The sequence below is a fragment of the Lissotriton vulgaris genome, chromosome 3_1 (assembly GCF_964263255.1).
Source record: "Lissotriton vulgaris chromosome 3_1, aLisVul1.2, whole genome shotgun sequence".
In the NCBI taxonomy this organism is placed as follows: Eukaryota; Metazoa; Chordata; class Amphibia; order Caudata; family Salamandridae; genus Lissotriton; species Lissotriton vulgaris.
In genome coordinates, this window is record NC_141689.1 from 552,488,133 (window position 1) to 552,514,272 (window position 26,140).

At 41.7% G+C, this 26,140-nt stretch overlaps 1 protein-coding gene across 5 annotated transcripts in view; it reads left to right on the top strand.

Moving 5' to 3' along the window:
• ZFYVE16 (zinc finger FYVE-type containing 16) overlaps positions 1-24,064 on the top strand; it is a 743,498-nt gene extending 719,434 nt beyond the window's left edge. For 4 of the 5 annotated variants that reach the window (XM_086960830.1, XM_086960829.1, XM_086960828.1 and 1 more), the window contains exon 17: positions 19,464-24,064. In XM_086960830.1, coding sequence (XP_086816956.1) covers positions 19,464-19,625 — 162 coding nt within the window. In that variant the 3' untranslated portion in view covers positions 19,626-24,064. The remainder of the gene's footprint in view (positions 1-19,463) is intronic. The other variant, XM_086960831.1, reaches the window with a different exon arrangement.
• The last annotated feature ends 2,076 nt before the right edge of the window (positions 24,065-26,140 follow it).

A 26,140-nucleotide genomic window follows, 5' to 3' on the forward strand; every position in this document is an offset into this window, starting at 1 on the left:
CCGAGCTACCTTTCCATGAGTCAAAACTTCCCCTAGACAAAATTCTGATCTCTCTCTAGGAAGAACATTAATCACCAGAGTCATCATGACATTTTTATTGTTGCCGAAAATTGCTGAAAGCCTGGAAGGAGGCAGCAAGCGTTGTTAAAACCATTATATACTTGCAAACATGATGCCTTCACCTAAAGTCAGCACCCGGTGCGGTCACACTGGTTGCACCGCCCTAGAGCTGGCCCTTCTCAAGGGTCCTGTGACCTCAGTGACTGTTGTTCTAGGGTGTGTTGCTTCATAGGGCTGCCAACAAGACTGAAGGTGAACTTCAGTATGGATAGTGGTGGACAAGCCTTGAAGGTTAACCTTCACTTGTCATGCTAGGGTCCACCTGCTGGTGCGAAGACACCAGGAATTCTAAGGTGTTGCGAAGCCTTCTAAGGTCTAGCATGTGATTGTGCTCTCGCAAGAGAGAGGTCTGGTGGGCTGGTTATTAAGGCTGAACCTGGTGCCCAGTTCCAAATTCAGCAGCTCTGACAATAGTGCCACATCCTCTCCCTCACTGAACACCGTACTGCCCCACTGAGAAAAACTCCCACTGTTTTCAACTACAACCCAATTGTTGCCCGCTATAAACACCTGGATGCGCAATTTAAATTCTGCACTAGACAAGAGCAATATGCGGCCTACACGAAAAAAGGAACAACATCCTGGAAGAAGCAAACACTTATAGGGAATGCAAAATTTTGCAAACCATGGGAAATGTAAGCAGGAGCAACATGGTTACCTTAACGCTTTTACACTCACTATTCAGAAATCAGTGAGTGCTTTTGCCTGAAAAGTCAAGGATACGACTACAGGGCCCTAAATGGATCCATTTCAATGGCCATTGCTTATATCCTTACAAAACGTAAGCAGTATGGTAAATCAATCAATCAATCACAACATTTATATAGCGCACTACTCACCCGGAGGGTCTCAAGGCGCTGGGGGGGGGAGGGGGGGTCCGCTACTGCTCGAACAGCCAGGTCTTGAGCTGCTTCCTGAAGGCAAGGTGGTCCTGGGTCAGGCGGAGGTGGGTCGGGAGGGAGTTCCAGGTCTTGGCGGCCAGGTAGGAGAAGTATCTTCCTCCTGTGGTGGCTCTTCGGATGCGGGGGATGGCGGCGAGGGCGTGGCCGGTCGATCGAAGTTGACGTGTGGGATTGTAGAAGTTGAGGCGGCTGTTGAGGTATCCTGGGCCTTGGTTGTGGAGGGCCTTGTGTGCGTGGGTGAGGAGACGGAAGGTGATTCTCTTGTTGACCAGGAGCCAGTGCAGATCTCTCAGGTGTCCGGAGATGTGGCTGCGACGGGGGATGTCCAAGATGAGTCGTGCTGAGGCGTTCTGGATCCGCTGGAGTCTCTTCTGGAGTTTGGCGGTGGTTCCGGCGTATAGGGAGTTGCCGTAGTCCAGGCGGCTGGTGACGAGGGCCTGGGTGACCGTCTTCCTGGTCTCAGTGGGGATCCACCGGAAGATCTTCCGTAGCATGCGCAGGATGTTGAAGCATGACAAGGAGACGGCGTTGACTTGTCTGGTCATGGAGAGGGAGGAGTCCAGGATGAAGCCCAGGTTGCGTGCGTGGTCTGTCGGTTTGGGTGCGCTGCCCAGGGCGGGGGGCCACCAGAAGTCGTCCCAGGCGGAGGGTGAAGATCCCAGGATGAGGACTTCCGTCTTGTCCGAGTTCAGTTTCAGTTTCAGGTAAAAAGACCACATCCCTGGACGCAGAGCCGCAGCACACCTTTTGTTTTCCAGTCCACACATTTTGGTACCTCCAGGATTGGTGCACTAGTTCCAAGTCCAGGGAAAACAAAGACAAGAAAACAAAAATAGCGCTTCACTGGCAAACTCTGTAAAAGTGGCACTAATGTTTTTCAGTGTGAATAAAATCAGTTTGGCCAATTTGCAACCACTCTGTCTTACTTTATTTAGTTATTTATCTATTTTTCATATTTTTAGCCTTTTATTCCCAATGCTGCACTTTGGAATAAAAATGGCAGAAAAATACTACATTTCCAGCAAAAGCGTCTTTAATTTTTGGATCCATTTCACAGGGAAGCAAATAAAAGAAAGGAGAGGAAAGAGAGTGAGAACCCCGTCTTGAAGTCACAGTTTTCATGGGCGTCCGCAGGGAGGGCAATGAGGATCGCTCCAGGGGGGGGCAAGCGTCCCTCCTTGCCCCCCCCCTGCGGACGCCCATGGAAGGAGACGAGGTTGAGGTATGCCACTATTAAGGAGATCCTTGTCTGTAAGTAGGAACTAACCCCGGAGGAGTGGAGGTTGAAATTCAGTGTTAGTCAGAAACTGTTACTAGTGCTGGGAGGATTTTGTGGGGTAGTTTAGAAATGCTTGTTAAAAGTACTGTTGTTTTGTAAGAAGGTGTTTCTAACAGCTTTATTCTTCTTCTGTGTTTTCAAATAGTACTGAGCAGAAGCAATGTGATAAATCTTTACTACAGACACTTTTTGGCTTGTTTATTTGATAAAGTTAAATGGCATCCCAATAATCATTTTTGACTATAGTAGATGGAAACTGAAATGCTCATATATTTTTTCAGATCTACTTCTAACCACTTTTTCAAGCAGTCTACTTGTAGGCAGCATTTCTTCCATCTTGTGACTTCCATGCTACAGAACATCTACATTTTTATAGTACACATTATTGTGTTTAAGATATAATGTAGCTTTCTCTGCCTTATTTACACCCACTAGTTTCTGACAGATGTCGTTGTTTTTCGGGCCACAATATTCACTAGAAGAACAAGTGGTTCTTCCTAATTTGTCTCTACACCCATAGTTTCAATAGAGTGTGTCACATATAAAGGAAAATACAGAACTGTACCTTTACGCCCTTTCAGAAACTTAATGGATGATGCTGATAACCCCTCCCCTGCTGGTGACGGAACCACTCCGTCATCAGCCGTGGTCGCGCTGTGCTGATGACGGAGCTGTTCCATCACACCCCGCTCGGAAATCCTGCGCGGCGCGGATTCCGCGCCTGCGCTGAATGTTCTATTGAGCACAGCGCAACCGCGGCTGGTGACGGAGCGGTTCCGTCACCAGCATGCTCCCGCCGCCCGGCTGCCCCGCCCCCTTAGCACTGCGGCGGAATTTTTTCGTAAATAACTAAGGTTTTTTAAATGCTAATTTCTAACTACAACGTCCCTGAAACCTGTGTTTTTTTCAGTCAATAGTTTTATATATAAAAACAAATAAATTAACTTAAAAGTGCACAATGCATGAAAGTCTGAGTTTATTAAATACAACTTAAATCTACATTGATTACCTTCTTTATACATATATACTTTCCATGTATCTATATATTTATTACTTTACTTCTAATTTAGCATCTCCAAGGCACTATCCTATATCTCACCCTATACCTCTCAATATATCCTCTACCTCCACCGACTCATCTCAAACATCTTTCTACTTCTCTCTCCAATGCACTACCCTATTTCTCACCCTATACCTCTCTCAATATATCTCTACCTCTACTCTCACTCATCTCAAACACCAGTCTACTACCATGATCCACAAAATAACCCGTTCTAGACTCTTCCCTCCTTGCATCATCTCGTACCTATTCAGATCTCCAAAACAAGCCTTTCTAAACCCTTCCCTTTGATTCTTCACCCCTCCATCTCCCCTTTACTCATCGCAAACCTCCTCCTACTGCTATCCTTTTTCAATTCAAATAACAATCTCACATGTCCAGTGCTCAAATTAATTTCAAATCTCCCTATACTAATTCACCACTAATTATTTTTGGGTTCCGTAGTAGCATGCTACTCGCTGAAAAAGCAATTGAACACCTTGTCCGAGGTTGTAAACCTTATTAGCTAATTCAATTACAATTACATGGATGGAGTCCTGCTGTATCAGTTTAACCCGGGCAAATTCTACTAATACTAAAACACTCATTTATACATGGCTACACCTCCCTTGTACATCTTCATCTATTTCTTCCACATTTCTAGGAATCATCTATCCTTTTCGTCTTGTGCTACGTTTTGTTGTAGAACTTCAAGTTTCGGTGTGTTTCTGTATTTGTATATAATTAAATTTGTTATATTATGTTTGTTAATTGTTTGGTTTAAATTGTATTGCAATGTTTTATTCATTATTACCTTAATGTTAGGAACACAAACACACTCATACAAGTACTCCTACATGTAATCACACACCTATACAGTCATACACACAGGTAGTGTAGTAGGGAGAATGGAGCTACGCAAGACATTTAACAGCAGCAATTATGTGGCATTTTGCACAGTGAGTAATCTCACTCAAATCTTCACAGGTATTCAAATGACCGCAGCTGATGAACGTTCTCTCAAGGGTGCACTAGTGGTGGAATATTAGTTTCTCGTGCATGATTCAGTTTCATACCATTTCATGAATTGCTTTTAAATGCTTCTAATTGGAACGTGTCCCATGTGAATACTACTTGGCAGCGCTGCTGGGTAACTCTATGCCGGAAATCATTACAGTGTACATGTTTAGCTATTGCATTCTTTTCCCTAGAAGGTATAGTACAGTGGTTCCAAACATCACTTTCTTTTGTGGTGTTTGTAGAAATATACAAGCATTTGAAAAGTTAGTGTAGAAAACTACATTTATAAGTAGTTAACAATGGTTAAATAAGTTGTTTTGTTTATGTGTAGTGAGTGCAATCCACAGTGTTCCTTAATTGCAATAAGAGAGTGTGCAGATTTGGGTTTTTTGTACTACCTTTAAGATTGTTTTTCCTCCACTGTTCTACGTGTTCTTCTTAAAAATGACATCATTTATGGTGTATGAGTAAAGATGCTGAGAGCAGTAAAAAAGGGAAAATAGTGCTTATTCGTATTAATATATAGCTTTACAGTATGAGATATGTCTAGTTACTTCTTAAAATTATTTCTTCATGCATAGTTGAAATTGTAAGTTACTTTTGAAATTCTATTGATTGTAAAACATCCAGCCAAACACAAATGCATCCAATAACATACCCAGGCATACACTGACGTCTACAATGACACACTCAGGAACATTATGTAGAATACTGTATATGTAATTATCCTGTTTTTCCCCAAAGTTTCATATAGCGCGAGCTTGACCCGAGATCGGGTATGAGAGCGATTTACAGGAGCACCAGTTCCGTTGCACGTGGACACATTCATTTTTGGCCCGGGGTGATTAAGTAATTTGCCCAGAATCACAGGATGTTAAGTGTCGTTGCCGAGACTTGAACCCGGTTCAGATTTGAAGTTCACCGTCCTAACTGTTAGGCTACATCCTCTCCCCTAGCTGCTCAGCCAGTGTGAATGTGCTGCGTGGAATGTTGGTGTGGTGATGATGGATGGAATGTTTTGGTGCCTTGAAGTGAAGTGTGACATTTGGAGTATGGGCTGAGCTGCAGGCAGGCTGCTCCTGGTGGGGCTATTTCACATCAACTTAACAATTCGTAACTAAGATTTAATGAATCAACTGAAACTACGTCTCGGCTACTGGGCATACTTACTACACATATCAATGCAGACACTAACACACAGGCATGTAACAATGCACACACTAAGACAGCCACGCAAACATTAATGCATTGATTAACACACCCAGGCATACACTGATGCATACAGTGACACACCCAAAAACATAGCAATACAGACACTGACACACCAAACCATATTGCAGTGCAGACACTGACACAGACAGCCAAACATTAATGCACCCAATAACACACAGGCATATGCTCAGCATACACTGACACACCCAGAGACTGACAAACACATGCATACAGCAATGTAGCCACTGACACACCCAGCCAAACAGTAATGCAACCAGTTACATACTCAGGAACACACTGCTGGAGACACTGACACACCAAGCTACTTTTCAATGCAAACACTGAAACACAGGCATTCAGCAATGCATACACTGACACACCTAGCCAAACGCTAATGTATCCAATAACACACTCAGGCACACCCTCATGCACACACTGTCACAACCAGGAACTTAGCAATCCAGACACTGTCACACCCATGCATAGAGCAATGCTCACATAGACAAACCCAGCCAAAAATGAATGCATCTAATAAGACATCCAGGCATACGTTGACACACCCGAGATTTATCATTGCAGACCCGGATACACCCATCCAAACACAAATACATCCAGTAACACACATACACAGACACACCCAGGGACATAACCGTGCAGACACTGGCAAGTCCAGGCATACAGCAATGCAGATACTGACACACCTATCTAAACAGTAAAGCTTTCAGTAAAACACCCAGGCACACACTGATGCAGACACTGACACACCCAGGGCTTTACATGGGCACACACTAACACACCCGGCCATACTGTAATGCAGACACTGACACAGACAGCCAAACATTAATCCGTCCAATAACACACCTTGGCATACACTTTCGTACCCAGGGACATACCCATGCAGTGCAAACACAAGGAGATGGACGGAGTGCTGATCCTTTTCAGACACTCACTTCCAGTCACAGATGTGGGTTGAATCCATCATTGTTCTTTAACTCACTTTGCCACCCCAGTTCAGACCCAACCTAATGCAAATCAGTCTTGACCCTGTGCCTCATGGGAACAGTCCAGACTGAACTGCCAAGCCAGGTCTTCCCTGGACCGGAAACAAACATCCTGGGACCGGTTTCTGGGTAACACCCCTCATCAGCCAGGCTAGCTTGAATGTGTCAGAAGTCATTGCGCTCATACCATTACGCCTTGATTAGTGTATTGTTCGGTATTTAAACGCCAACCAGTAATCGTTTTAACAAACTTTAGGCCATTCAAAATGCAGGTGCGCAAGTGGTGCTGGGCATTCCCAAACATCTCTCGTGAGTGAGGGATTCCAGACACTGCACTGGCTCCCAGTGAAGAAGATGTTGATCTTTTACGCCCTGCATCTGTTTTTTAAGGCCCTCATCCAGTAGGACTCTTATTACTTAAGAATTGATTTCAACTGGTATTTTCCCAGCAGACACTTGAGATCAGCTGGGCAGAGGAAAGTGAGTGTTCCCCATTTTAGGACGGCAAGATGGGGTGAGTGTGCCTTCTCTGTGGCAACAGCGACGATATGGAACACATTCTCTGTACATATTGTTAGCATTAATTCTTATTCCATGTTTTGCAAGCATTTGAAAACCAGGTTTTTTTCACAAGAATAATGGATTTTACTGGTCTGCCCCAATTCTTCTAGCCAGTTACAGCCTTTTGATGCCTTTTGGTTATAAGTGCTTTACAAATTATAAAATTACAAATTTTACATAGAACTTGTCCCATGCAAATATTTCTTTGCAGTGCTTCTGGATAACTTCTTGTCAAAGATTGTGCACTGGGCATATTTTGCTGATACCTACTTTTGCCCAGAAGGTATAGTGAAGTGCTTACATCTATCACTTCCTTTTCTGCGAAGTGGTGTGTCTTCTTCTTCATCCTCAAGAGGTTGTGGATTCTCATCTTGGACATATGATGTAGCTTCAGCTTTTGTCTAAAAGCACAGAATTGCTGCTTCTCAATCCTCCTTCTAGAGAATTCATTGGAGAAGTAACGGTCTGTAGATGTTGTTTTCCATATTAAAGCATGGGATCCTAATGCATCCAATCAGAAGGCAAGGTTTTGGTATATTATTGTGTGAATTACCAGTTCCGGTGTGTGAATTCACGAATTCACAAAGTCAGTAAATTTTTGGAAGAACAGATATTAGATGGTTTATATATACTTATAACTATGTTCACGCTGATGTTGATGACAATGGAGGGGTATACATATGTGCAGTAATTTGTAAAATTTCCATCAAAACTGCAGAATTGGAATCGCAGTATCGTTCCGATCACGTGAGCTGGTATAAAAACCATAGAGTATCAGACCATATATGTATTCGGACCTGCAAAGGTTTATTGGTACCTCAAAAATATTTTTGTTTATATATTTAATTCCATTAGAAAAACGTTTCACTCTACCATAACTACATATGTGATTTTTATATTTTTAAATGGATAAAAAGTTTGTGGGTAAAATAAGAATATCTATAGTATTAAAAAAAATCAATAACAAAATATTTTGTAATGCACTTAGTATTAAAAATAAACCCTACAAATTTACTAAAAGAGTAAATATTGGAGGGGTTGATATTTTACAAAAGCAGTTTGAAAAACCTTAGAAATTCACTGCAAAAGCGAAAGGTTCTAGGGGCATTATAGTTAGGAAATAACATTAAAAACCTTAAACCCACTGTGAAAAACAAAGGGTACAGTGATGTTATAGCTAGTAAATTGGATTAAAAGACCTTAGAAATTCACAGGAAAAGCCAAAGTTTACAGGGACGTTATAGTTAGGCTCACTTTTCACTTGTATAAAACCAGAGAAATTCAGCAGCTATGGTTACCTTAACTAACTAACTTACCCTCCCCCATGCCATGTACTGCCTTTGACCTCACATTTTACATCACTCATGACATGGTAAGTGACTTCACTGATGTCATCACTGATAACATCATCACGCCCCCCATGGTTTGCTCGCTTGAACTAACTACTCCGGGAATTGATATGGGCCGGAACAAAGTGTTTATAGAGGTGTTACAAAGGGCACTAGAACGCATTTGAGCTAAATTATCTGCCAGCTCAACTTCAATGGATGGCTCAGTGGTTGAATGGCAAGAATCTCAAGCTGTTGGGAAATGAAGGATGGCGGAATAGTCAGGTCTGGATGCGTGCTAGACTCTTACACCTAGCGGTGACCATACCAAAGCTGGGCATATTATTACTTGCTGCATAATACTGCTGAAGGAGGTGCCTCAGATGACAAATGGAGTCTACCCCTATACATCAGATCTTCCCCTGATTGGGATACCACATGGTGTCCCACTGGTATACGAAGCTTCAACTATCAGAATGGACTGCGGCAGGGATCACAACAATGGAAACAGTTTTTATATGGGGACATTAATTCCAATATTTGACTTTCGATCACAATAGGATATACCACACGGGCAATTTCTGACAAACCACTCAATGACAAGGACGTTTCGAGACCTGTGGCGAAGCGGCCAGCAGGAATCACAAACTCTTGGAGTCCTTCAAATATTGATTACTTTAGGGGTGGGCAGACACTTAGTGGTTGTACGGAGCATTACTATACATGGTGAAAAAAACGCTAGATCGAACTGGAGGGAAATGGGGGGAAATTATAGTAAGAGAGCCACCTGACAAGGAATGGAACCGAATCCTAGAGGATACGAAACAGGTGTCTGGAAACGCCAATTTTAAAGTGATTCAGTTTAACTCTGTTCACATGGTAAACCTGACCCCACAGACTGAATGTTATGCATGGAGGCGAGATCCGGGGTTGCTCTAGATGTGGACTGGGAGATGTAGGGTTTGCCCATATGACCTGGGAATGTGTGCATATTTGAGGGAGTTTTGGGAGACCGTTCTGAACATGATCAAGAAGACACTGGCACGCACCCTTCCTAGCATAACGGAGGTTTGCCTGCTGGGCATGTTCCCTAGACCGAAAGCCAAGAAAGTAGGTGACAGATTTGTGGACTTAGCATTTGTTTTAGCGATGAGACAGATAGCCCAACACTGTAAAGCACCTACAGGTCCTGTGATAACATCATGGGAAATCAATATAGATAACTGGGCCAGGGCAGAGAAGAGAGCACTGCAGAAAGAAGATGCAAGGGGGATTAGCCGGCGACCCCTAGCAGACCTATGGACAGAAATATTGAGAGCCTCAGAAACTAGACCTGAAATAGACTCAGGAAGGGATAAAGAGGTAACACAGGAACAGATTGACAACCGCTCTAAGTCTGGAGAAAAAGAAGTGGGGCTTGGATGAGATACATGCATGTGATGCTCCCTGCCTAATTCCCCTACTCTTCCCCCTCACCCACACATCTGATCACCAGCATAGATCTGGTATTCTGAGTTGAACAGAACTTTCCCCCACAGGGAAACAGTTATAAACCAGGACTTATAGCGGCGGAGCTGCTAGGACACGCACCACCAAAAGGTTTACTTAAGTTTAATGCATGACGTTGGATTATTGATGGTTTATGGTATATCTTTGCTTATTGGATATTAGTAACTCCCTCAAGTACACATGGAATAAAGTACAGAGAACATTTATGGGACATTCAATTATTAAAATTTGGATTTTCATTCACAGACATAAAGTGTTAAAAATCTTGGCTGAGCCATACAAGACTAATGGCCTGTGGATGCCATATATATGACTGTACATGTTGAAAAAGTATACACTCCAAAAATGCCAGTAAAGATATAGGGCCATATGTATCAAGCTCCCCTTTTGAGATTCTCAATTTGCGATTTATAGCGAATCGCAATTTCTGAATCGCAAAACGGTATGTATGTAAAAAAATCGCAAAAAATAGCAATTCTGTAAAAATCGCTATTTTCATTGCGACACTCCAAATAGTGATTCCTTAACGGAAAAAATCGCAAAATTGCGAATTTCGCTAATCTGAAAATCGGAAACTCAGGTGCAGCTTGATGACATCACAACCAGGAAGTGTGACTACCCATGCTGCACCTGAGTTTCTGAAGCACAGTCCGAGAGAAGGAGTGGTGGAGAGGGAACTCTGCAGTGGTGAAAATAATGGAAGACACTGGAGACATGGCCAGCCAGGACACAGAGCAGCAGCAGCAGGGGGAAACCCAGAGGAAAAGAAAACAAAAGTTTTCTGAAGCTGAGTTGGAGGTGCTCATCCAAGGAATGGTGACAAGCCATGAGCTCTCATTTGGGAAGAAATTTCTCCGGGTGCCTGAGACACGCGAGCGGCGTATATGGGCAGAAATCCAGCAGAAAGTGAATGCTGTTGGTGTCACACACAGGAGTGTGGAAGACTTAAGAAAGCGCTGGTAGGATATGCGCCAGTGCTCCAAAGAGAAGGTGGCTGCCAGGTTGGAGCAGTCCAGGAAGACCGGTGGAGGGACTGCCTCTGACTCCACACCTCTCGAGGAACTGGTGGAGGGGACCCTGCTTCCTGAAAGTGTAATGGGCATGGCGGACCTTGACAGCTCCGACCCCCAAGTACCAGGACAAGGTAAGAAGCATGCCATCATACTCCTGAGACCCCTCAACTACCCCCAGACACCCAGCAGCGACACAGGGGCAGGACAAAACTAGAATTCCAGTGCAGGTACACAAGCACACACTGCAATGCATTATGGGAGATGTAGTAACATGCACATTACAGTGGTGCATTTACACCCAGTCAGTCCCCAATAGCATGTGCACATCAAGAAAGGCAAATACAAGACACATGTAATCCCAAACAGTGATATTTAATAATTGACAAGGGCAAGTCAGAACAGTAAATAAATGTGTGCTTTTACGTCCACAGCACCATCTGGAACACAGGCCACAGGCAGTGGAAGACAGGGCGATTCCCCAAACAGACAAGCAGCAGGGCAGGAGGAGGAAACCGAGGAGGAGGACAGCCCAGTACACCATCCAAAGCGCCGCAGGAGAAATGTAGTGCCACCACTACCTTAATTGGAGGACGAGGGCCAGGACACCGATGGCAATTTCCAAACTGACGCAACACAGCCAGAGCCACATCACCGTGCACTTGCTGATCCCATCCCAACAGTCCAAACCAGGCGCAGGTCTCATGCATCCAGCAGTGCTGCAGACCCAGGGGATGACACCGTGTTCTGCGGACTGGAGATGCACATGTTGCAAGTACAGCGCCTGCAGGCCAAAAACATAAAAGCATTAAAGAGAGAAGTCAGGGCAGGCTTCAGGGGCATGACTGGTGCCCTGGAGGCACTCTGTGCCGAACTTAAGGCCGACCGTGCAACTAGGCGCTGGGAGATGCAGCGCCTAGACCTGTACACACATGCGGTGAACCGCCTGTCCTCTGCTACCAATGTACTATCAAGGCGCAGCATCTGCATGCAGCGTGAGGAGGCACACAACAGCCAGGACGTTGCAAGGGCCCTGGTCCAAATAACATCTGCTGTAGATGAGCTGCGGGCCTTTCGCACTACAGGGCCAGGAGTACTAACTCACACAGATGAGGACGCACAATCAGGAAGGAGCACCATCACCCCCCGCCCACCATGGATAAGCGCCGTAGTGGCAGTACCAGTAGGCCTAGTGGGCCAAGTGAGGAAGGCACTGTGCAATCCCGAACAGGGGCTTCCTCCCGACAGTGCCGCATTTGAGGTGAACTAAATAGGACCACTGGATGGGTGCAGCTACCCACTTTACATGGACACTTGCTCCTGATGAAAGACTTGCACTGTGACTGTAACATCTGCTGGACATTGGGATAGACATTGTGTGTCACTCAGGCTGTGTGACGTCATTCATCCTGAAGTTAAGGAATAAAACACAGTCTCACAAATGATATCTGGCATTGTGTCATTTTTTCTTACCTAGAAATAATTGTGTGTAATCTCATCTCGCCTCTGGCGCCCAGCAGCTGCACCAACTACACCGGCTGGCATGCGACTTGGGGCCGACCCCTCCACATCTGATGAATCCGATTCACTGAGCTCCACCGGTGTGCCTTTCCTGGTGGCGATGTTGTGCAGCATGGCACATGCTACCACTATCTTGCAACAGGTCTGGGGGCTGTATTGTACGCCCCTCCACTCTTACGGAGGCATCTGAATCTGCTCTTGAGTATCCTGAATGTCTGCTCAATGGTGCCTCTGGTTGCTATGTGGGCGCTATTGTACCCCCGCTCCCCAGCGTTGGCTGGATTCAGGTAGGGTATCAGTATGAACTCACGTACTGCATACGCACTGTCACCTGGGAGGAATATTGTTAAACACTGTCCTGCACATGCTATCCTTAACAAGTGTGTCCTCTGTTCAAATGCATTTACCTAGTAGATATCCCTCACCAAACTCCCCACTTGTGAGTCGACGGTGTATCCCACTGTGACGGAAGATGAAAGCGTTGTGTGTGCTGCCTGGGTATTTAGCGACAATGTCCGTGATGATGTGCTTGGCATCACACACACCTGTATGTTCAGGGAATGGTAGGATTTGCGATTCCTGAACACATACTCATTCTGGGAGGGGGGGGGGGATATTGCAACACGTGTCCCATCTATGCATCCAATGACGGGAAATTGGGCTATTTGATAGAAGTCCTGCTTGGTCTGGTCTAGTGCCTGTAGGGTGCTTGGTAAGTGAATGTGGTGATGCAGCCTCTGTACCATGGCATCAAGAAACGCGTGGAAAAAGCCCCAAAGTGCACTCTGTGACACCCCTCCTGCTGAGGCAATAACCCCCTGGAAACTACCTGATGCCAAGAGGTGCAGTGAGCACAGGACCTGGATGTGGGTGGGGATGGAGTGTGTCCTGCGTGTGGGGTGTTCAAGAAAGGTTTTGAGTTCCAAAATTAAATCAAGGATGCTCTCTTCATCCAGTCTGTAGTGTGTATGGATGTCCTCAGTCCGCTGGAACATGCTAATGCGCGCACGGAATATCCTCTAATGGCGTCTCCTCCTCTGTGCAGCCTCCTGGCTATTACGTACAGCCCAGCCATTGTGGAAAAAGTCTGTTGCATTATGGGACTCCTTAAATAGTTTGCACCTGGTTACCACCTCCTCCTACATGGTGGTAATTGCGATTCTCCAAATTGCAAATTTAGTGAATTCGCTAATTGCGATTTTATTTTCATACATTTCATAGCGATTTCCTATTTTGTGATTTCCTGTTAGCGAATTTCGCTAACTGAGAAAATCGCAAAATGAAGATTCGCTAAGGAATCGCTATTTTAGCAAATTCTCATTTTGCGATGCGATTGTGCATCATACATTGGAAATAGCAATTTTTTTTAGCGCAAACACTCTATTTTTGCGATTTGCAGCATTTGTGACTAAAAATTAGCTTGATACATATGGCACATATTAAATAAATATTACTGATAGCATCACAAATGACATCACTGACGACTTCATCCAGTGAGTATAGGTATTTTCTAAGAGTTCATGATTGTTAAACATATATACTAAGAAAAACAGACATCAATACACCAAAGTAGGTCTGTATTTGATTTATTCACAGTCTGCCTTGACTTGTTTCAGCCATAAAACCCGGCCTTGATATCAAGTATTGGGGTGCAATATTGTGTGGTTTTTTTTCCAGTGCTCATATACTCCACCTATCAAGCAACACAGTGATAATCCTTCACATTGTATATTAGACTACGTGCAAATATGTCCAAATGACTAATTATTACAATATTATCTAAATTACAATTTCATTATGCACTTCTTTCTACTTGTCATGACATTTTTAAATCCAAATTGAAGTCAACTAGTATCTTAGCTTCTCATATTACTTCTAGTACCCCGTCCATATGCGCAGGACCTTCGGTGATGGGCTAGATGCAAGAACTGGCTAAATGCCAGGCCCTGGGCTCAACACCAACAGTTTGGGCAATAGGCCTGGCGACTGCGGCCAACTTTGCCTCTGCCCCCCCTCTGCGCGGCAAGGGGCTGGTCGTAAATATATGCCTTGTTTTTAGGGCTCTGCACGGACAGGGACCAATGCTGCTCCAAAATCTCTTCTCCTGGTATCAAGCTGCCAGACCTTTGAGATCCTCCTCAGCGTTCCTGGTGATGGTTTCCAGGATTAACAGAGTGAGGATGGGCGGTCGTGACTTCAGCTTCACGGCCGCCACGTTATGGAACACCCTACCTCTGGCGCTGAGGAGTAGGCAAGATCTGATTTCTTTCAAGAGGGATCTCAAGACTTACCTCTTTCCAAGAGCAATGTAGTGTATTTCATCCGATGGAATGATATGGTCTCAGCGCCAGGATACCCTTTGGGTGACAGTCGCGCTTAACAAGTATCTATACATTTACATTTACATAATACAATATTAATTCACTTTAATAAATACAGAAATTCACTGTAAAAACAAAGGTAAAGTCAATTTACACATGAAGAAGGTTGTAAGATTTTAACTTGCATTTTAAAAAAACGTACAAATTAATTTAAATAGCACTACCCCTTAAGAACAAAGAAACTAGGGAAATATGGCAGTTATACGTAACTGGCTCAAGCATAACTTGCTGTTATACTTGCTATGTAGGCTGTGATGCTCAGCATATGATCTCACATATTACAACACTGATGAGTCTTCCATCTAAGGCGGTGCAACTTCTACTTAAGTGAGTTACGTATAATTGAAGGACGTACTGGCACATTTCATTGCTTTTTTAAATTTTGCAATTGTACTGCATTTTCAATTAATTTCTAGTTTTGTTTTGTTAATATAGGTTAAAATCCTGATGCTGAAGAAATGGTAACAGGAATTGTAGCCCAGTGCCCTAGTCCTTATTCACTGGTTCCTAAATCAGTGAATTTTTATTTGTCCATTGTAGGAAATTAGGTTACTGGTTGAGGAGGGTGAAAATCTACTGAAGCAGCCACCGCAATTCTTGTCATGGTAAAACACAACAAACCCCAAATTAATCGGTGCTTAACCCTTTGGTAAGTTAGCATAAAAGCAGTCAGGCTTAACTTGGAGGCAGTGTGTAAAGTATTTATGCAGCACTACAAACAGTAATAAAATGAAAGCACAACACAAGAAAAATCCCACACCATTTTAAAACAAATCGAATAAAATGTGATAAATTATTTGAGACTAAAACAACAAAATCCAATTAGTAGAATTGGAGATACGCTATTTTAAAGGTTTAGGTAAAGATAAAAGTACAAAGCACCAACTGTAGTTATCTGGTCGTGCCGAACCCGGAAAGAAAATCACAAGTTTAGGCCAGCTGTGATGGAGCGTGGACCGGATACATGGACCAAGTTGGGTCTGCTGAATAAAGTAGCTTAAATCCTGGTTGGGGAGCATTGTGAGGTCCTGTGTTGAGGATGCATCATGCAGAGGCAGTTTCAGTGGCATTGATGCAATGCACTACACTGAGGATGTGTTGCGTAGCTGCGGTTCAGATGAGCTGCGAGGTCCTGCAATGGGGATGTGTTGCGCAGTGGCGGTTCTGATGCGGAGCTGCAATGTGTCACGCTGTGTCTGTCACTCTGGTGATCCTGGGTTTGGGTTCAAGAAGCAGGTCCAATCCTTCTCATTCAGACAAGGCAACAAAGTAGCAGTCCTCCTTACAGCAGAGGTCTAGATGTGTTATGAAGAGTGAGTCTGAGGGTTTAATATTTATCCTTGGTTCCAGCTTGAAGTAGGAGAAGCTTCTAGAGGTTTCCACCTCCTAAGTGTCTGAGCTTCCTCCCTCCCTTCCCTGGCCCCAAGTTGTCTGGGGGCAGTAAAGACTGGTGTGAAACCCTTTGTGAGTGTGCTGAAGCAGAGTTTGTGGTATGCAATTGTGGTAAGTAACTGCACCTCACCCTTTTCGTGACGGAGATGGACCCTCCTGCTAACACCTATTCACTCTTTGTCTCACTGTCGTGGAGTAATAGTCAAGACCAACTCCCAGTTACACCTAGTCATGTGATCCAGGATACAGCCTACAGGCACTAAATAGTTTGAACATGAAGCTCCCACCTTTCTAGAAGTAGCATTTACAGAACTGTGATTTAAAATCAGACTTTACCATTAAAGTTGTTTTTAAATCACATTTCTTTAGACACCAAACGCGACATTCCTATTTGCTGCAAATTGAAAATAATCACTTATTAAATATAATAAGGTAACCCAATGTTTTCCTATTGGAGAGGTAGGCCTCGCAGTTGTGAAAAACGACTTTCAGTTTTGCCACTACCAGGACATGTAAAAGTTAAAAGTACATGTCTAACTTTTTAAATACAATGAACTCTGCCCTATGGCCTGTGTAGGGCCTATACCGGCGGGGTGACATATATAATAAAAAGGAAGTGTTAGGCCTGGTAAAATGTTTATTTTGCAAGGTTGAAATGGCAGGTTTAAACTACACTGGCAGGCCTGAGACATCTTTAAAGGGCTTCTTTGGTGGGTGGCACAATCAGTGCTGCAGGCCCACTAGTAGCATTTAATTTACAGATGCAGGTAGTACCACTTCACTACAGACCTACAAGTATATTAAATGTGCCAATTGGGTGTAAGCCAATGTTACCATGTTTTAGGATGAGTGCACAAGCACTTTAGCACTGGTTAGCAATGGTAAAGTGCCCAGAGTTAACAGTTTGGAGACATCCCCGCAGAAAGGGCCAAGTTCAACATCCACGTAGTGGTAAGTCCAAAGATCTGAGAAGACAAAACAATGTATTATCTTCGGTATGCCGGGAAACCTCCGGGTAGCTGTGCTCCTTATAAAATTAAATAACAATAACAATATGACCAGTCTTTAATACTCTATAAGAAAATGGCTCTTTATTATTATGACAATGTTTCACATTCCAAACAGTTGCCATAATGTTCCCATTGCTTCACTGATTTTTCATGCCAGTTGCTTCTTCAGGGTTGTTGGGTAAAAAATAATACCTCTATTTAAATCCATCGGTATCCAACGAAAATGGTATACATACATATATACAAATAGGCCAAATTGTCTAAAATATATTAAAAATCAAGTAACACATAAGATTCACAAGATATTCATATTGGTGAGTATTTAAATACAGTCCAATGCATTCCTATGTTTATCCAGTTACATCCCACAAAAGTGATTCATGAAAAATGCTTGCATATTTCCTACAAATGAAAAACAAGCAAACCCCACTATATCAATCAGCCATGTTATTCCTTTCACATTACTTCTTGTAATACATCACTATATATCATATTTTTTCCATTTGCACCTTTGCAGCTAACAAGTACATATCAAATATCACAATCTTTAGTGGATGAGCCTTGCTGCCCAGCCCACGTGTGCGAGGTGCACTTTCCCCATAGTTTACTTTTTCCATATGGTCTGGTCTTGTCTGGCATTGTCTGCTTTTTGGGGAGGCATAGGGCGAGAGATCTCTGGGAATCTGAGCTGCCACATAGACGTTGGTACTCTGATGGCCCTACTGGGTCTCCTGGAAGAAGTTGGGCAGCAGAGATCAAAAAGGTCATTTAAAGGAGTAGCCACATTGGTGGCCAAAAGGGACAATGACGGCACTTGAAGGCTACCGGTTACTCTTTTGTTGGCAGTATGGCGGAAGGAAGTGGACTGGTGTGCTCTCCAGGAGAAGCTGATTCATAAAGCACAAGGATGCCTCCAAAAACATAAGTTATGGGGTGGGTGGTGGGCATATCATGGACCTCTGGTGTAATGCTGTTGTTGTTTACAGGTATTTGTACTCTGTTCCAGTATCCAATGCACACTGTGATGATGTTAATCGATTGTTGGTGAATGCTGCTAGTTATGGTTAAAAGAAACTAATTTGGTTATTGGAAAAAAAAATCACAACCATTTTACTCTGGTAAGGACATATAAAATACATAAGTTAGCTCACCCAGCAGTGTGATTAGTTCCTATCTTTTGTACAAACTTCGCTACTTTACAGTTCATCGCTATGTATTATTAATTTTTCCATTTGCACCTTATCAGGTAGCAAGAACATAAAAATATCACGCTCTTTACAGCTGGCAGTGACTTAAGGTACATAAGTCAAGTCTCCTAACTTGATCAGATCCTAATTTATGTACAAACCTCAGTACTGATCGGCTAAACTCCACCTCAACATATCTACACAAAGTAAAACAGCTAATGTCACATTAGCAAGTTAGCACTTGTCATGCTTGAAAGATAATTAATTTGAATTGAAATGCTGAGTTATGCAGTATATTGATATGTATACAAAGCTCATTCATCAGTCTCGCAATTATATAGAAGTAACACCATCCCCATACAACAATCTCAAACATAAACTCTTTAATGAATAACCCTGTGACCTTAACTCGCCTCTAAATCCTATGTGTTACAATCGCCTCTTAGCCTAGTTAAAATTGCACTAAAGTCCTCGCATATCCACTCCACTTTAACCTTTGTGTTTTATTCCCTGTGAATGCGAATAAACTCTTGTTGGCAGTTTCTGTACTTTGGCATCTGGGCCTGTTTCATTTGTGCATCTTGTGCAAGCTGAGAGTTGATTACCTTTAAAGTATGTGCATTATCAAAACAAATGAACTCAAGTCTGACATGACCAATGACCACTCCGCTGTGGCATGACCCATGAAAGAGCCTATTACACTAAAACTTTTATCAAGCATGGGTGCAAAAACACAAGGGGTTTAATCTACACCACTTAGTTATAGTTACCTGGGTCTTGTTAATTTTGTTACTAATTATATACTTACTATTTTCCTTCCTTTTAATTGGTTATTTGTCCAAGTAGAAGCGACACTTGCTGTGTAATGTTGTATTTTTCTTTCATTTGGACCATAAAGGTACGGTATCAACTAGTGAATTTGTTCACAGTGCATATAACCGGTTTTGTAATTTTTGAACAAGTCTAACAACTTGGATCTCTTTTCCTTAAGGTTGAATATCAGGCTGGATCTTTTGGTCGTCTTCTCCCTCAGCGTTACCTAAATGATCTTGACAGTGCTTTGATCCCTGTGATCCATGGCAGGACGTCAGATTCCAGCAGTTTGCCATTAGTGATGGAGTTGATGTTTTTCCTCATTGAAAACCTTTTGTAATTTCCGCCATTGTGTATTTTATTGTATAAAATGTATTCATATGATTAATTAAACACCAAAGTTTAATAAGTTATGCTCAAACTTTATACACCCCTTGCAAGTTAATAAAATAACTATCACTATCCCTTCTTTTTTAAAGGTTAGAGGTTATAAATATCATAGAAACACAGCAATGTTTAATGTATAAGTATGTTTCCGAAGTTTAATATTGAGTGTAGCCCCTGAAAACTGCAGACTTGTTATAGCTTTTCGAAAAATCTATAGTGTGCACCGCCTACGGTGTTTGATAGTCCTCAGTTTTAAAATGTTCATGTAGTCCACATGTCTATTCAAACGTTTAATGGTGCCTAATTATCCTTGGCCTGATAAGTGGGATTAACTACTATTTACATTACTGTTATATAGAATGTATAATAATGATGGTTTAGCCTTTCCTCATAACATGTTATAAAAAGATAGCGAAGTCTAGAATTGCATAGCTTTTGTTTTTTTGTAAGAAGACTGCTCATTCCAACATATATGTGGCACTTTTGGTCTTGTGTTTCTAATGGGATGAGTAGAAGCCACATAATCCCACTCCAGACAACGTTTCCCTTTTGCCATGTACTGGATGAAAAATGTTAATGTAATGTGAAACAATAAGAACCCTCCTGTTTTAATTTTCAGCTGGCAGTCTGAAAGTGTTAGGTATTCTTAAGTTGCATACTACTGGAATTATCCTTTCGTGGTCTACCGAAATGGGCACACCTAACTGTCTTCTGCATCCCTGCAACTTCCTAGACTGGAAAAATAATTCTAGGATAAGCATTGGATGTGTTGACCATTCTCGCACAGACAGTTATAACATGGATTAAACAGAGGAATGAATTCTGAATGGCTGAAGGTGGCTAATCAATTTGGTTTAGACACTGGGTTGTTAATTCCTTTTGGATTGGCTGCATTGCAACCAATCTGAATTTGCTGCTTTGTTTAAGCCTTTAGTAACTGCTAAAGCACATCCATTAGGAGTGTCGGGCGCACTTCACAACATTTTAGACCTGGGAATTCAACAGCTATTTCTCATTACACAGCTCTGCCTGTTGCAGTTCCCTGTATTGGGATGTCAGTCCCTAGAAGAAGCCCATCCATCCAGATGCGTTCAGGTAAAGGTTCTGCAAAACCCTACAGTTTTGCCAACAAAATGAGGCAAATGCTCCATGAAATGAGTACCCTTGAAAACTTGTAGAAATTGAGCAATGCATAAAATGAAAGTATATTCTTAGTTAAAGTTCACACCTTTTTTCACAGAATGAATGCTTTGAAAGGTAACTGAAGGAAAAATTGTATTATTTTAGAGATAATGTAGTACTAACACTGATTCAGCTAAGGTCTGAATTCGTCAGCTATTGGTGCCTATATTGATTAATTCAATGTGCTAATCAAAATTGAAAAGCACATATCCAAATTAAATTATGACTGTCAAAGCTCAGTAAAAATCATTTGCTTTAAGTTTTAAGACCTCTAACTAAAAAATAAATAGCATAATTTTAGGAATCATTTCAGAACTCAAAAACCTTCTTGCAGTGCTGTTGGAGATGTTCCTCTCCTGATAGTTAATCAATGTAGCATGTAAAAATTATTTAAGCACATAAATACACATTTCTATATGGCTATTGAGGCATGAAGAGAGTAAATAGGTTGTATTGAAGTTAGGAACAGTTCAGGTGTGCCTCTCCACTCCACTCTAGGAAGAATACACATACAAAATTGACTATAGAAAGATGTGACTGATATGCAACTCTAGTTCCAATTCTCAAGGTGATCATAAAGGCATGGATCAAAAATTAAGGACAGCCCTGTTTTTCCTTTGTTTGTCTTGATTCTTCATCTTCTTTCATGTGATCTATCATAAATGTTTAAACTCATTTGTTCTACTCTGTTGTGTATATACATGTGTGTGAAAGTTCCATTGGGATGGTCATTATATTTAATAACTGAAAAAGTAACATTTTATCTCATGAAAATTGTTTTTTTATCTGACTTGTTCTGCGTGTGTTTCTTGACCTCTAAAGCATCCTGACTAAGTTTTGTGTTAAGGAGAAAACCCCTAGATGTTTTGTTGCAAGGTCTTTTTTAGATCTATTTTCCATTATTGACATAGCGCATGTTGAAAACGTGTGTAGTAGATTAAAACCAATATTGCTTCATTGTGGAGTTTAACAAGAAATTAAAAGGTAACTACACCTTGCATAATAACCTGTCAAAAAACATAAGGCTTTTTATGTATGGGCACTTATTCACAGAGACTTTAGTACCCATGCAAATTATCCGTGTGAAGAGGTACATTGATTTATGTGGCAGTTGTGTGATTGGAGTTTGGTCCTGCCTTGACCCAGTTAGACCAGGCTGAGGTTCCATCACAAGCATGTTGATCTACAAAAATGCCATACTACAGCATACCCAACTCCAAAAAAAGTCTCATTGGATTTGCCAAATCTTCATGTTTTGGGAATTAATGTTTTTTTGTAGCCCTGAAGGACAAGAATTTGTCTGCCCAAGACGATGGTGGAAGCTTGTTACCATTTCCTTTGGTCCGTCCACTTGATACTATAGTAGCTCTTTACATGTAATATGAAATATATTAGATTATCCCAATGATAGACTAGCCATTTTTTTAAAATGTGTATCTTTGTTTTTTAGATATTTTTTGGTGTACAAGGAAAGTTTCACTTTTTGGACAAGTTTGAAACATTTGTTACCAAATTTACTTTTGATCCCTTTAGTTGGACATGTTCATTCCATATTAGAAAGAACACTTCTTTGTGGGACAGGGCCATGTGACTATTTTATTGACACTTTTCTCCTTGTTGGGGAAAGTGCAAATACGCAGACAGATGGTTCAAGAGTTTTCTGTATTTCGAAGTGGTACATCACTGCATTGTAATATTTCTTATGTGTATTTTTTCCTTGTGGTACATTTAACTTTCACGTGTTTCACTGGGGAATTTCCATCCCAAGATCTTTTTGCAAATGAGCTGGTAATTTCAAGTCCTTACTGTAATGTCATAGTGTTTGAGAACGTCTACTCAGCAATGTCAAAGTAGATCAGGTCATGTTCGGAAAAGGAAGTATTTTTAAACAAATCTGCCAGGCTACTTTGGCCTGATCAGATTTGTCTGCAGCCTCACTCTTCACAAGAATTTCAAGATTCAAAAGTATCTAGATCTAGAGGAAGATTATTCAATTTTTATTTTGATGAACAATCTGGTGTTCAGTTAGAACAGCTTTGGAAATGGAAATGCAAATAACTGTAACCATGTAACTGTGAGAATCGCAGTCTTTCTACGTGCAAGAAAATCTGTCACCACAAATAACTCAAATTCATTATATTTTAGCATAGATTAATCAAACCTTGTTTCTTCTTTCTTTGTTTCTTACTCTATAAACAGGATGGATTGCTTCCAGATATATAGGCCTAAACTTGTGATTAATGGGTCCCTTATTTGTTTCAGTATTTTTCAATAAGCTGCTAATGTGGTGCATAGTTATTCTGTTCCCATTGTTGCACAGTTAAGATAAATATCAATCCATGGGTAGGTTGTTAATCAACTAAGAAAATTAAAACCATGCTCCGTTATTTAATACACTGTGTAAATTTTAGGAAACTTCTTTTACATGTATTTTATCATCCTGCACCTTGGTTTCCCTTCCTGTGCCTTAGTCACAGAGCTGAATCTACATTGCAAATAGTCTGAAGCTGTAGAGGTGGGCATTTGGCACTAAATGACAACATATTTGTTCAATAATTCAAGCTACATGTTGTCTCAGGGACTTGCACTGAGTGGACTATGAGCGTTGGAAAACGACTTGTGCCAGTCATCAAAGGATGCTGAATATGCAGACATTTACATTGTGTGTAATAAATGAACTGGTTTAATTGCATCATCATTTAGGACACTAAAGGTTTGAAATACCTGTTTTTAGATTATGATGGGAGGCTTGGAAAAGGTAGGAAGTATCAGGAATGTTGTAGGTGACTGTTTCAAGTGAACTATCAACAAAAGCTATGTGGGAATAAATGAAACAAGAACTAGTTCCAAAGTTGACTGAATTCTGATTACTGCATGATGTCTACTTTTATTTGTAGTACCTTTCAACAATGGGAAAATGGGAGTTCGATGCTGTTTGTTTAATATGGTACACTTTATGACATCTGAAAATCTTAATTATAAAATGTGTGTATTTTGTGCTTATTATTATAAATGATGTGGTGTTTTCTATAAGAAGTAGCTGTTTCATTACCTATATTTATAATGAGCTGATCTGCAATAATTTATAAATAACTAATATATTTTTGTACTATATCAATCAATGATTTCCTTTTTTATTACTTAAAAAATTATTCACATCAAGCAAGGTGTGCAAACAAAATGCATAAATAAATGAGTCATGATTGCTGAGTTTGTTTATTCTTTTTTCTTAGAAAGTGTCATACTTTAAAACATGGATTATTGTTAACCAGTTATTGATTTACTAGTAGAGGTGATTATTTTTAATTATCTCAATGTAAAAGTAGATGCTGGTAAAAAGAAAAGACAAATTGTACGACAGTAATAAATGAGTGTGCATTACAATATTACAGTGTAAAGAAAGTATTTTATTGATGACCAGTTGTTTTAGATTTGTGGCGGTACATTCTAGAAGTAGCTATGATTAATAGTTCAAATTAAAAGAGACTTTACACTTTGAAGTCCACTGTTAACTATAGAATACGTTCTGGTGAAGTATGTAATAAAGGAAGTAACAGAGTCCACTGTAGATATAGGTTCCTTTAATGTAAGTTCCTTCCAAGATAACAGGTACAGAAGTAAGATAGATAAAACCCCACCAGGAGCCAGCTCTCATCAGCTCAGCCTGAGTAGATCAACTGACGTTAAGAGCCAGAGAGTCACCCCAGGCATTCTATGATGTCATCAACATTCTAATCAGTAGAGCACCACAGAGAAGTAGTTTACTACACATCCTCTCTCCTTAGAGAATGAGAAAAGAAAGAAGAAAACATAGACAAAGATACCTCAAGTGTGACATTTGCATAAAAGTACAAAAATGAAGTACGCAAATAAATAATGTACAACAAGTACTGCATGAGGTATGATTAGCATGAACAGAAATACTATAATCGTAAGTATGAGCAGGAATAGAATAACATGCTAAATTTGGATGGAAAGAAACCACTAAATGCTACTATATGCCACATCCCATTCCCTTAGAGTAAAAGCATGGCATAGATGAATAAAGAGCAGAGTAGCAAAGAAAAATGGTCACGCTGCCAACTGGGTACACCAGAGAGAAAACCCTCTGAAAAACAAAGGCAAGCGTAGACACAGACCCTTTACAAGCTCCCCTAACAAAACAATCTGACAGAGAAAAATAAAAACTCCTCACCCAAAGTCCCACCGACATGAAACCCTTGGCCACGAATCTCAGGCAGGTAGACTTTGACAGAAGCAGAGTGTCAAAAAGCAACAATGTTAAACAATCTCCACCAAAAATAGGGAACACAGGGTACTAATACTTAAAAATCACAACCTCCCCAAAGTAGGGTACACCACAGGAAAGACAACCTGGAACCGAAATAGGGCATTGACCACCCACAAATCAACAACCTCCCCTCAAAAGGGTACACCGCAGGGTAGTGAACCTGGGACATGGGACATGGGGCATGGGCTACACGCACACACCACTACCACAAAAAGCTAAAAGAAATGGGCTTTGACTACCCACAGACACAACCTCCCCTAAGTAGGGTACACCGCAGGACAATACCTGGGAATCAAAATACACCACTACCACAAAAAGCTAAAAGAAATGGGCTTTGACTACCCACAGACACAACCTCCCCTAAGTAGGGTACACCGCAGGACAATACCTGGGAATCAAAATGGGACATGGACTACCCACACAAACAACTTCCCCTAAGTAGGAAACGCCACAGGATAATACCTGGGAACCAAAATGGGGCATGGACTACCCACACAGACAACCTCCCCTATGTAGGGTACACCACAGGACAATACCTGGGAACCAAAATGGGGCATGGACTACCCACACACACACAACCTCCCCTATGTAGGGTACACCACAGGACAATACCTGGGAACCAAAATGGGGCATGGACTATCCACACAGACAACCTCCCCTATGTAGGGTACACCGCAGGACCAAACCTGGGAACTGGCAAGGGCCTTGAGTACCCACAAACAACACAGCCTGTCCAAAGAGGATACAACACAGGATAGTCACACTGGTAAACCAAGATTACAACATCCCCTACATAACCCTATGTGTGATGTGAAGACTAAATAAGGACCCAGACCATTGAACAGTGCACAACACTCATGAGCTGTGCAGAACACTCACTGTCACACAATCCACTTGCATTGAAACCTGAATTGGAAGAGTGTACACACCCACAACTTAACCAAAGAAAGGGTAAACACTATGTTAAGCCACACAAGACACTATTCAAAATAAGT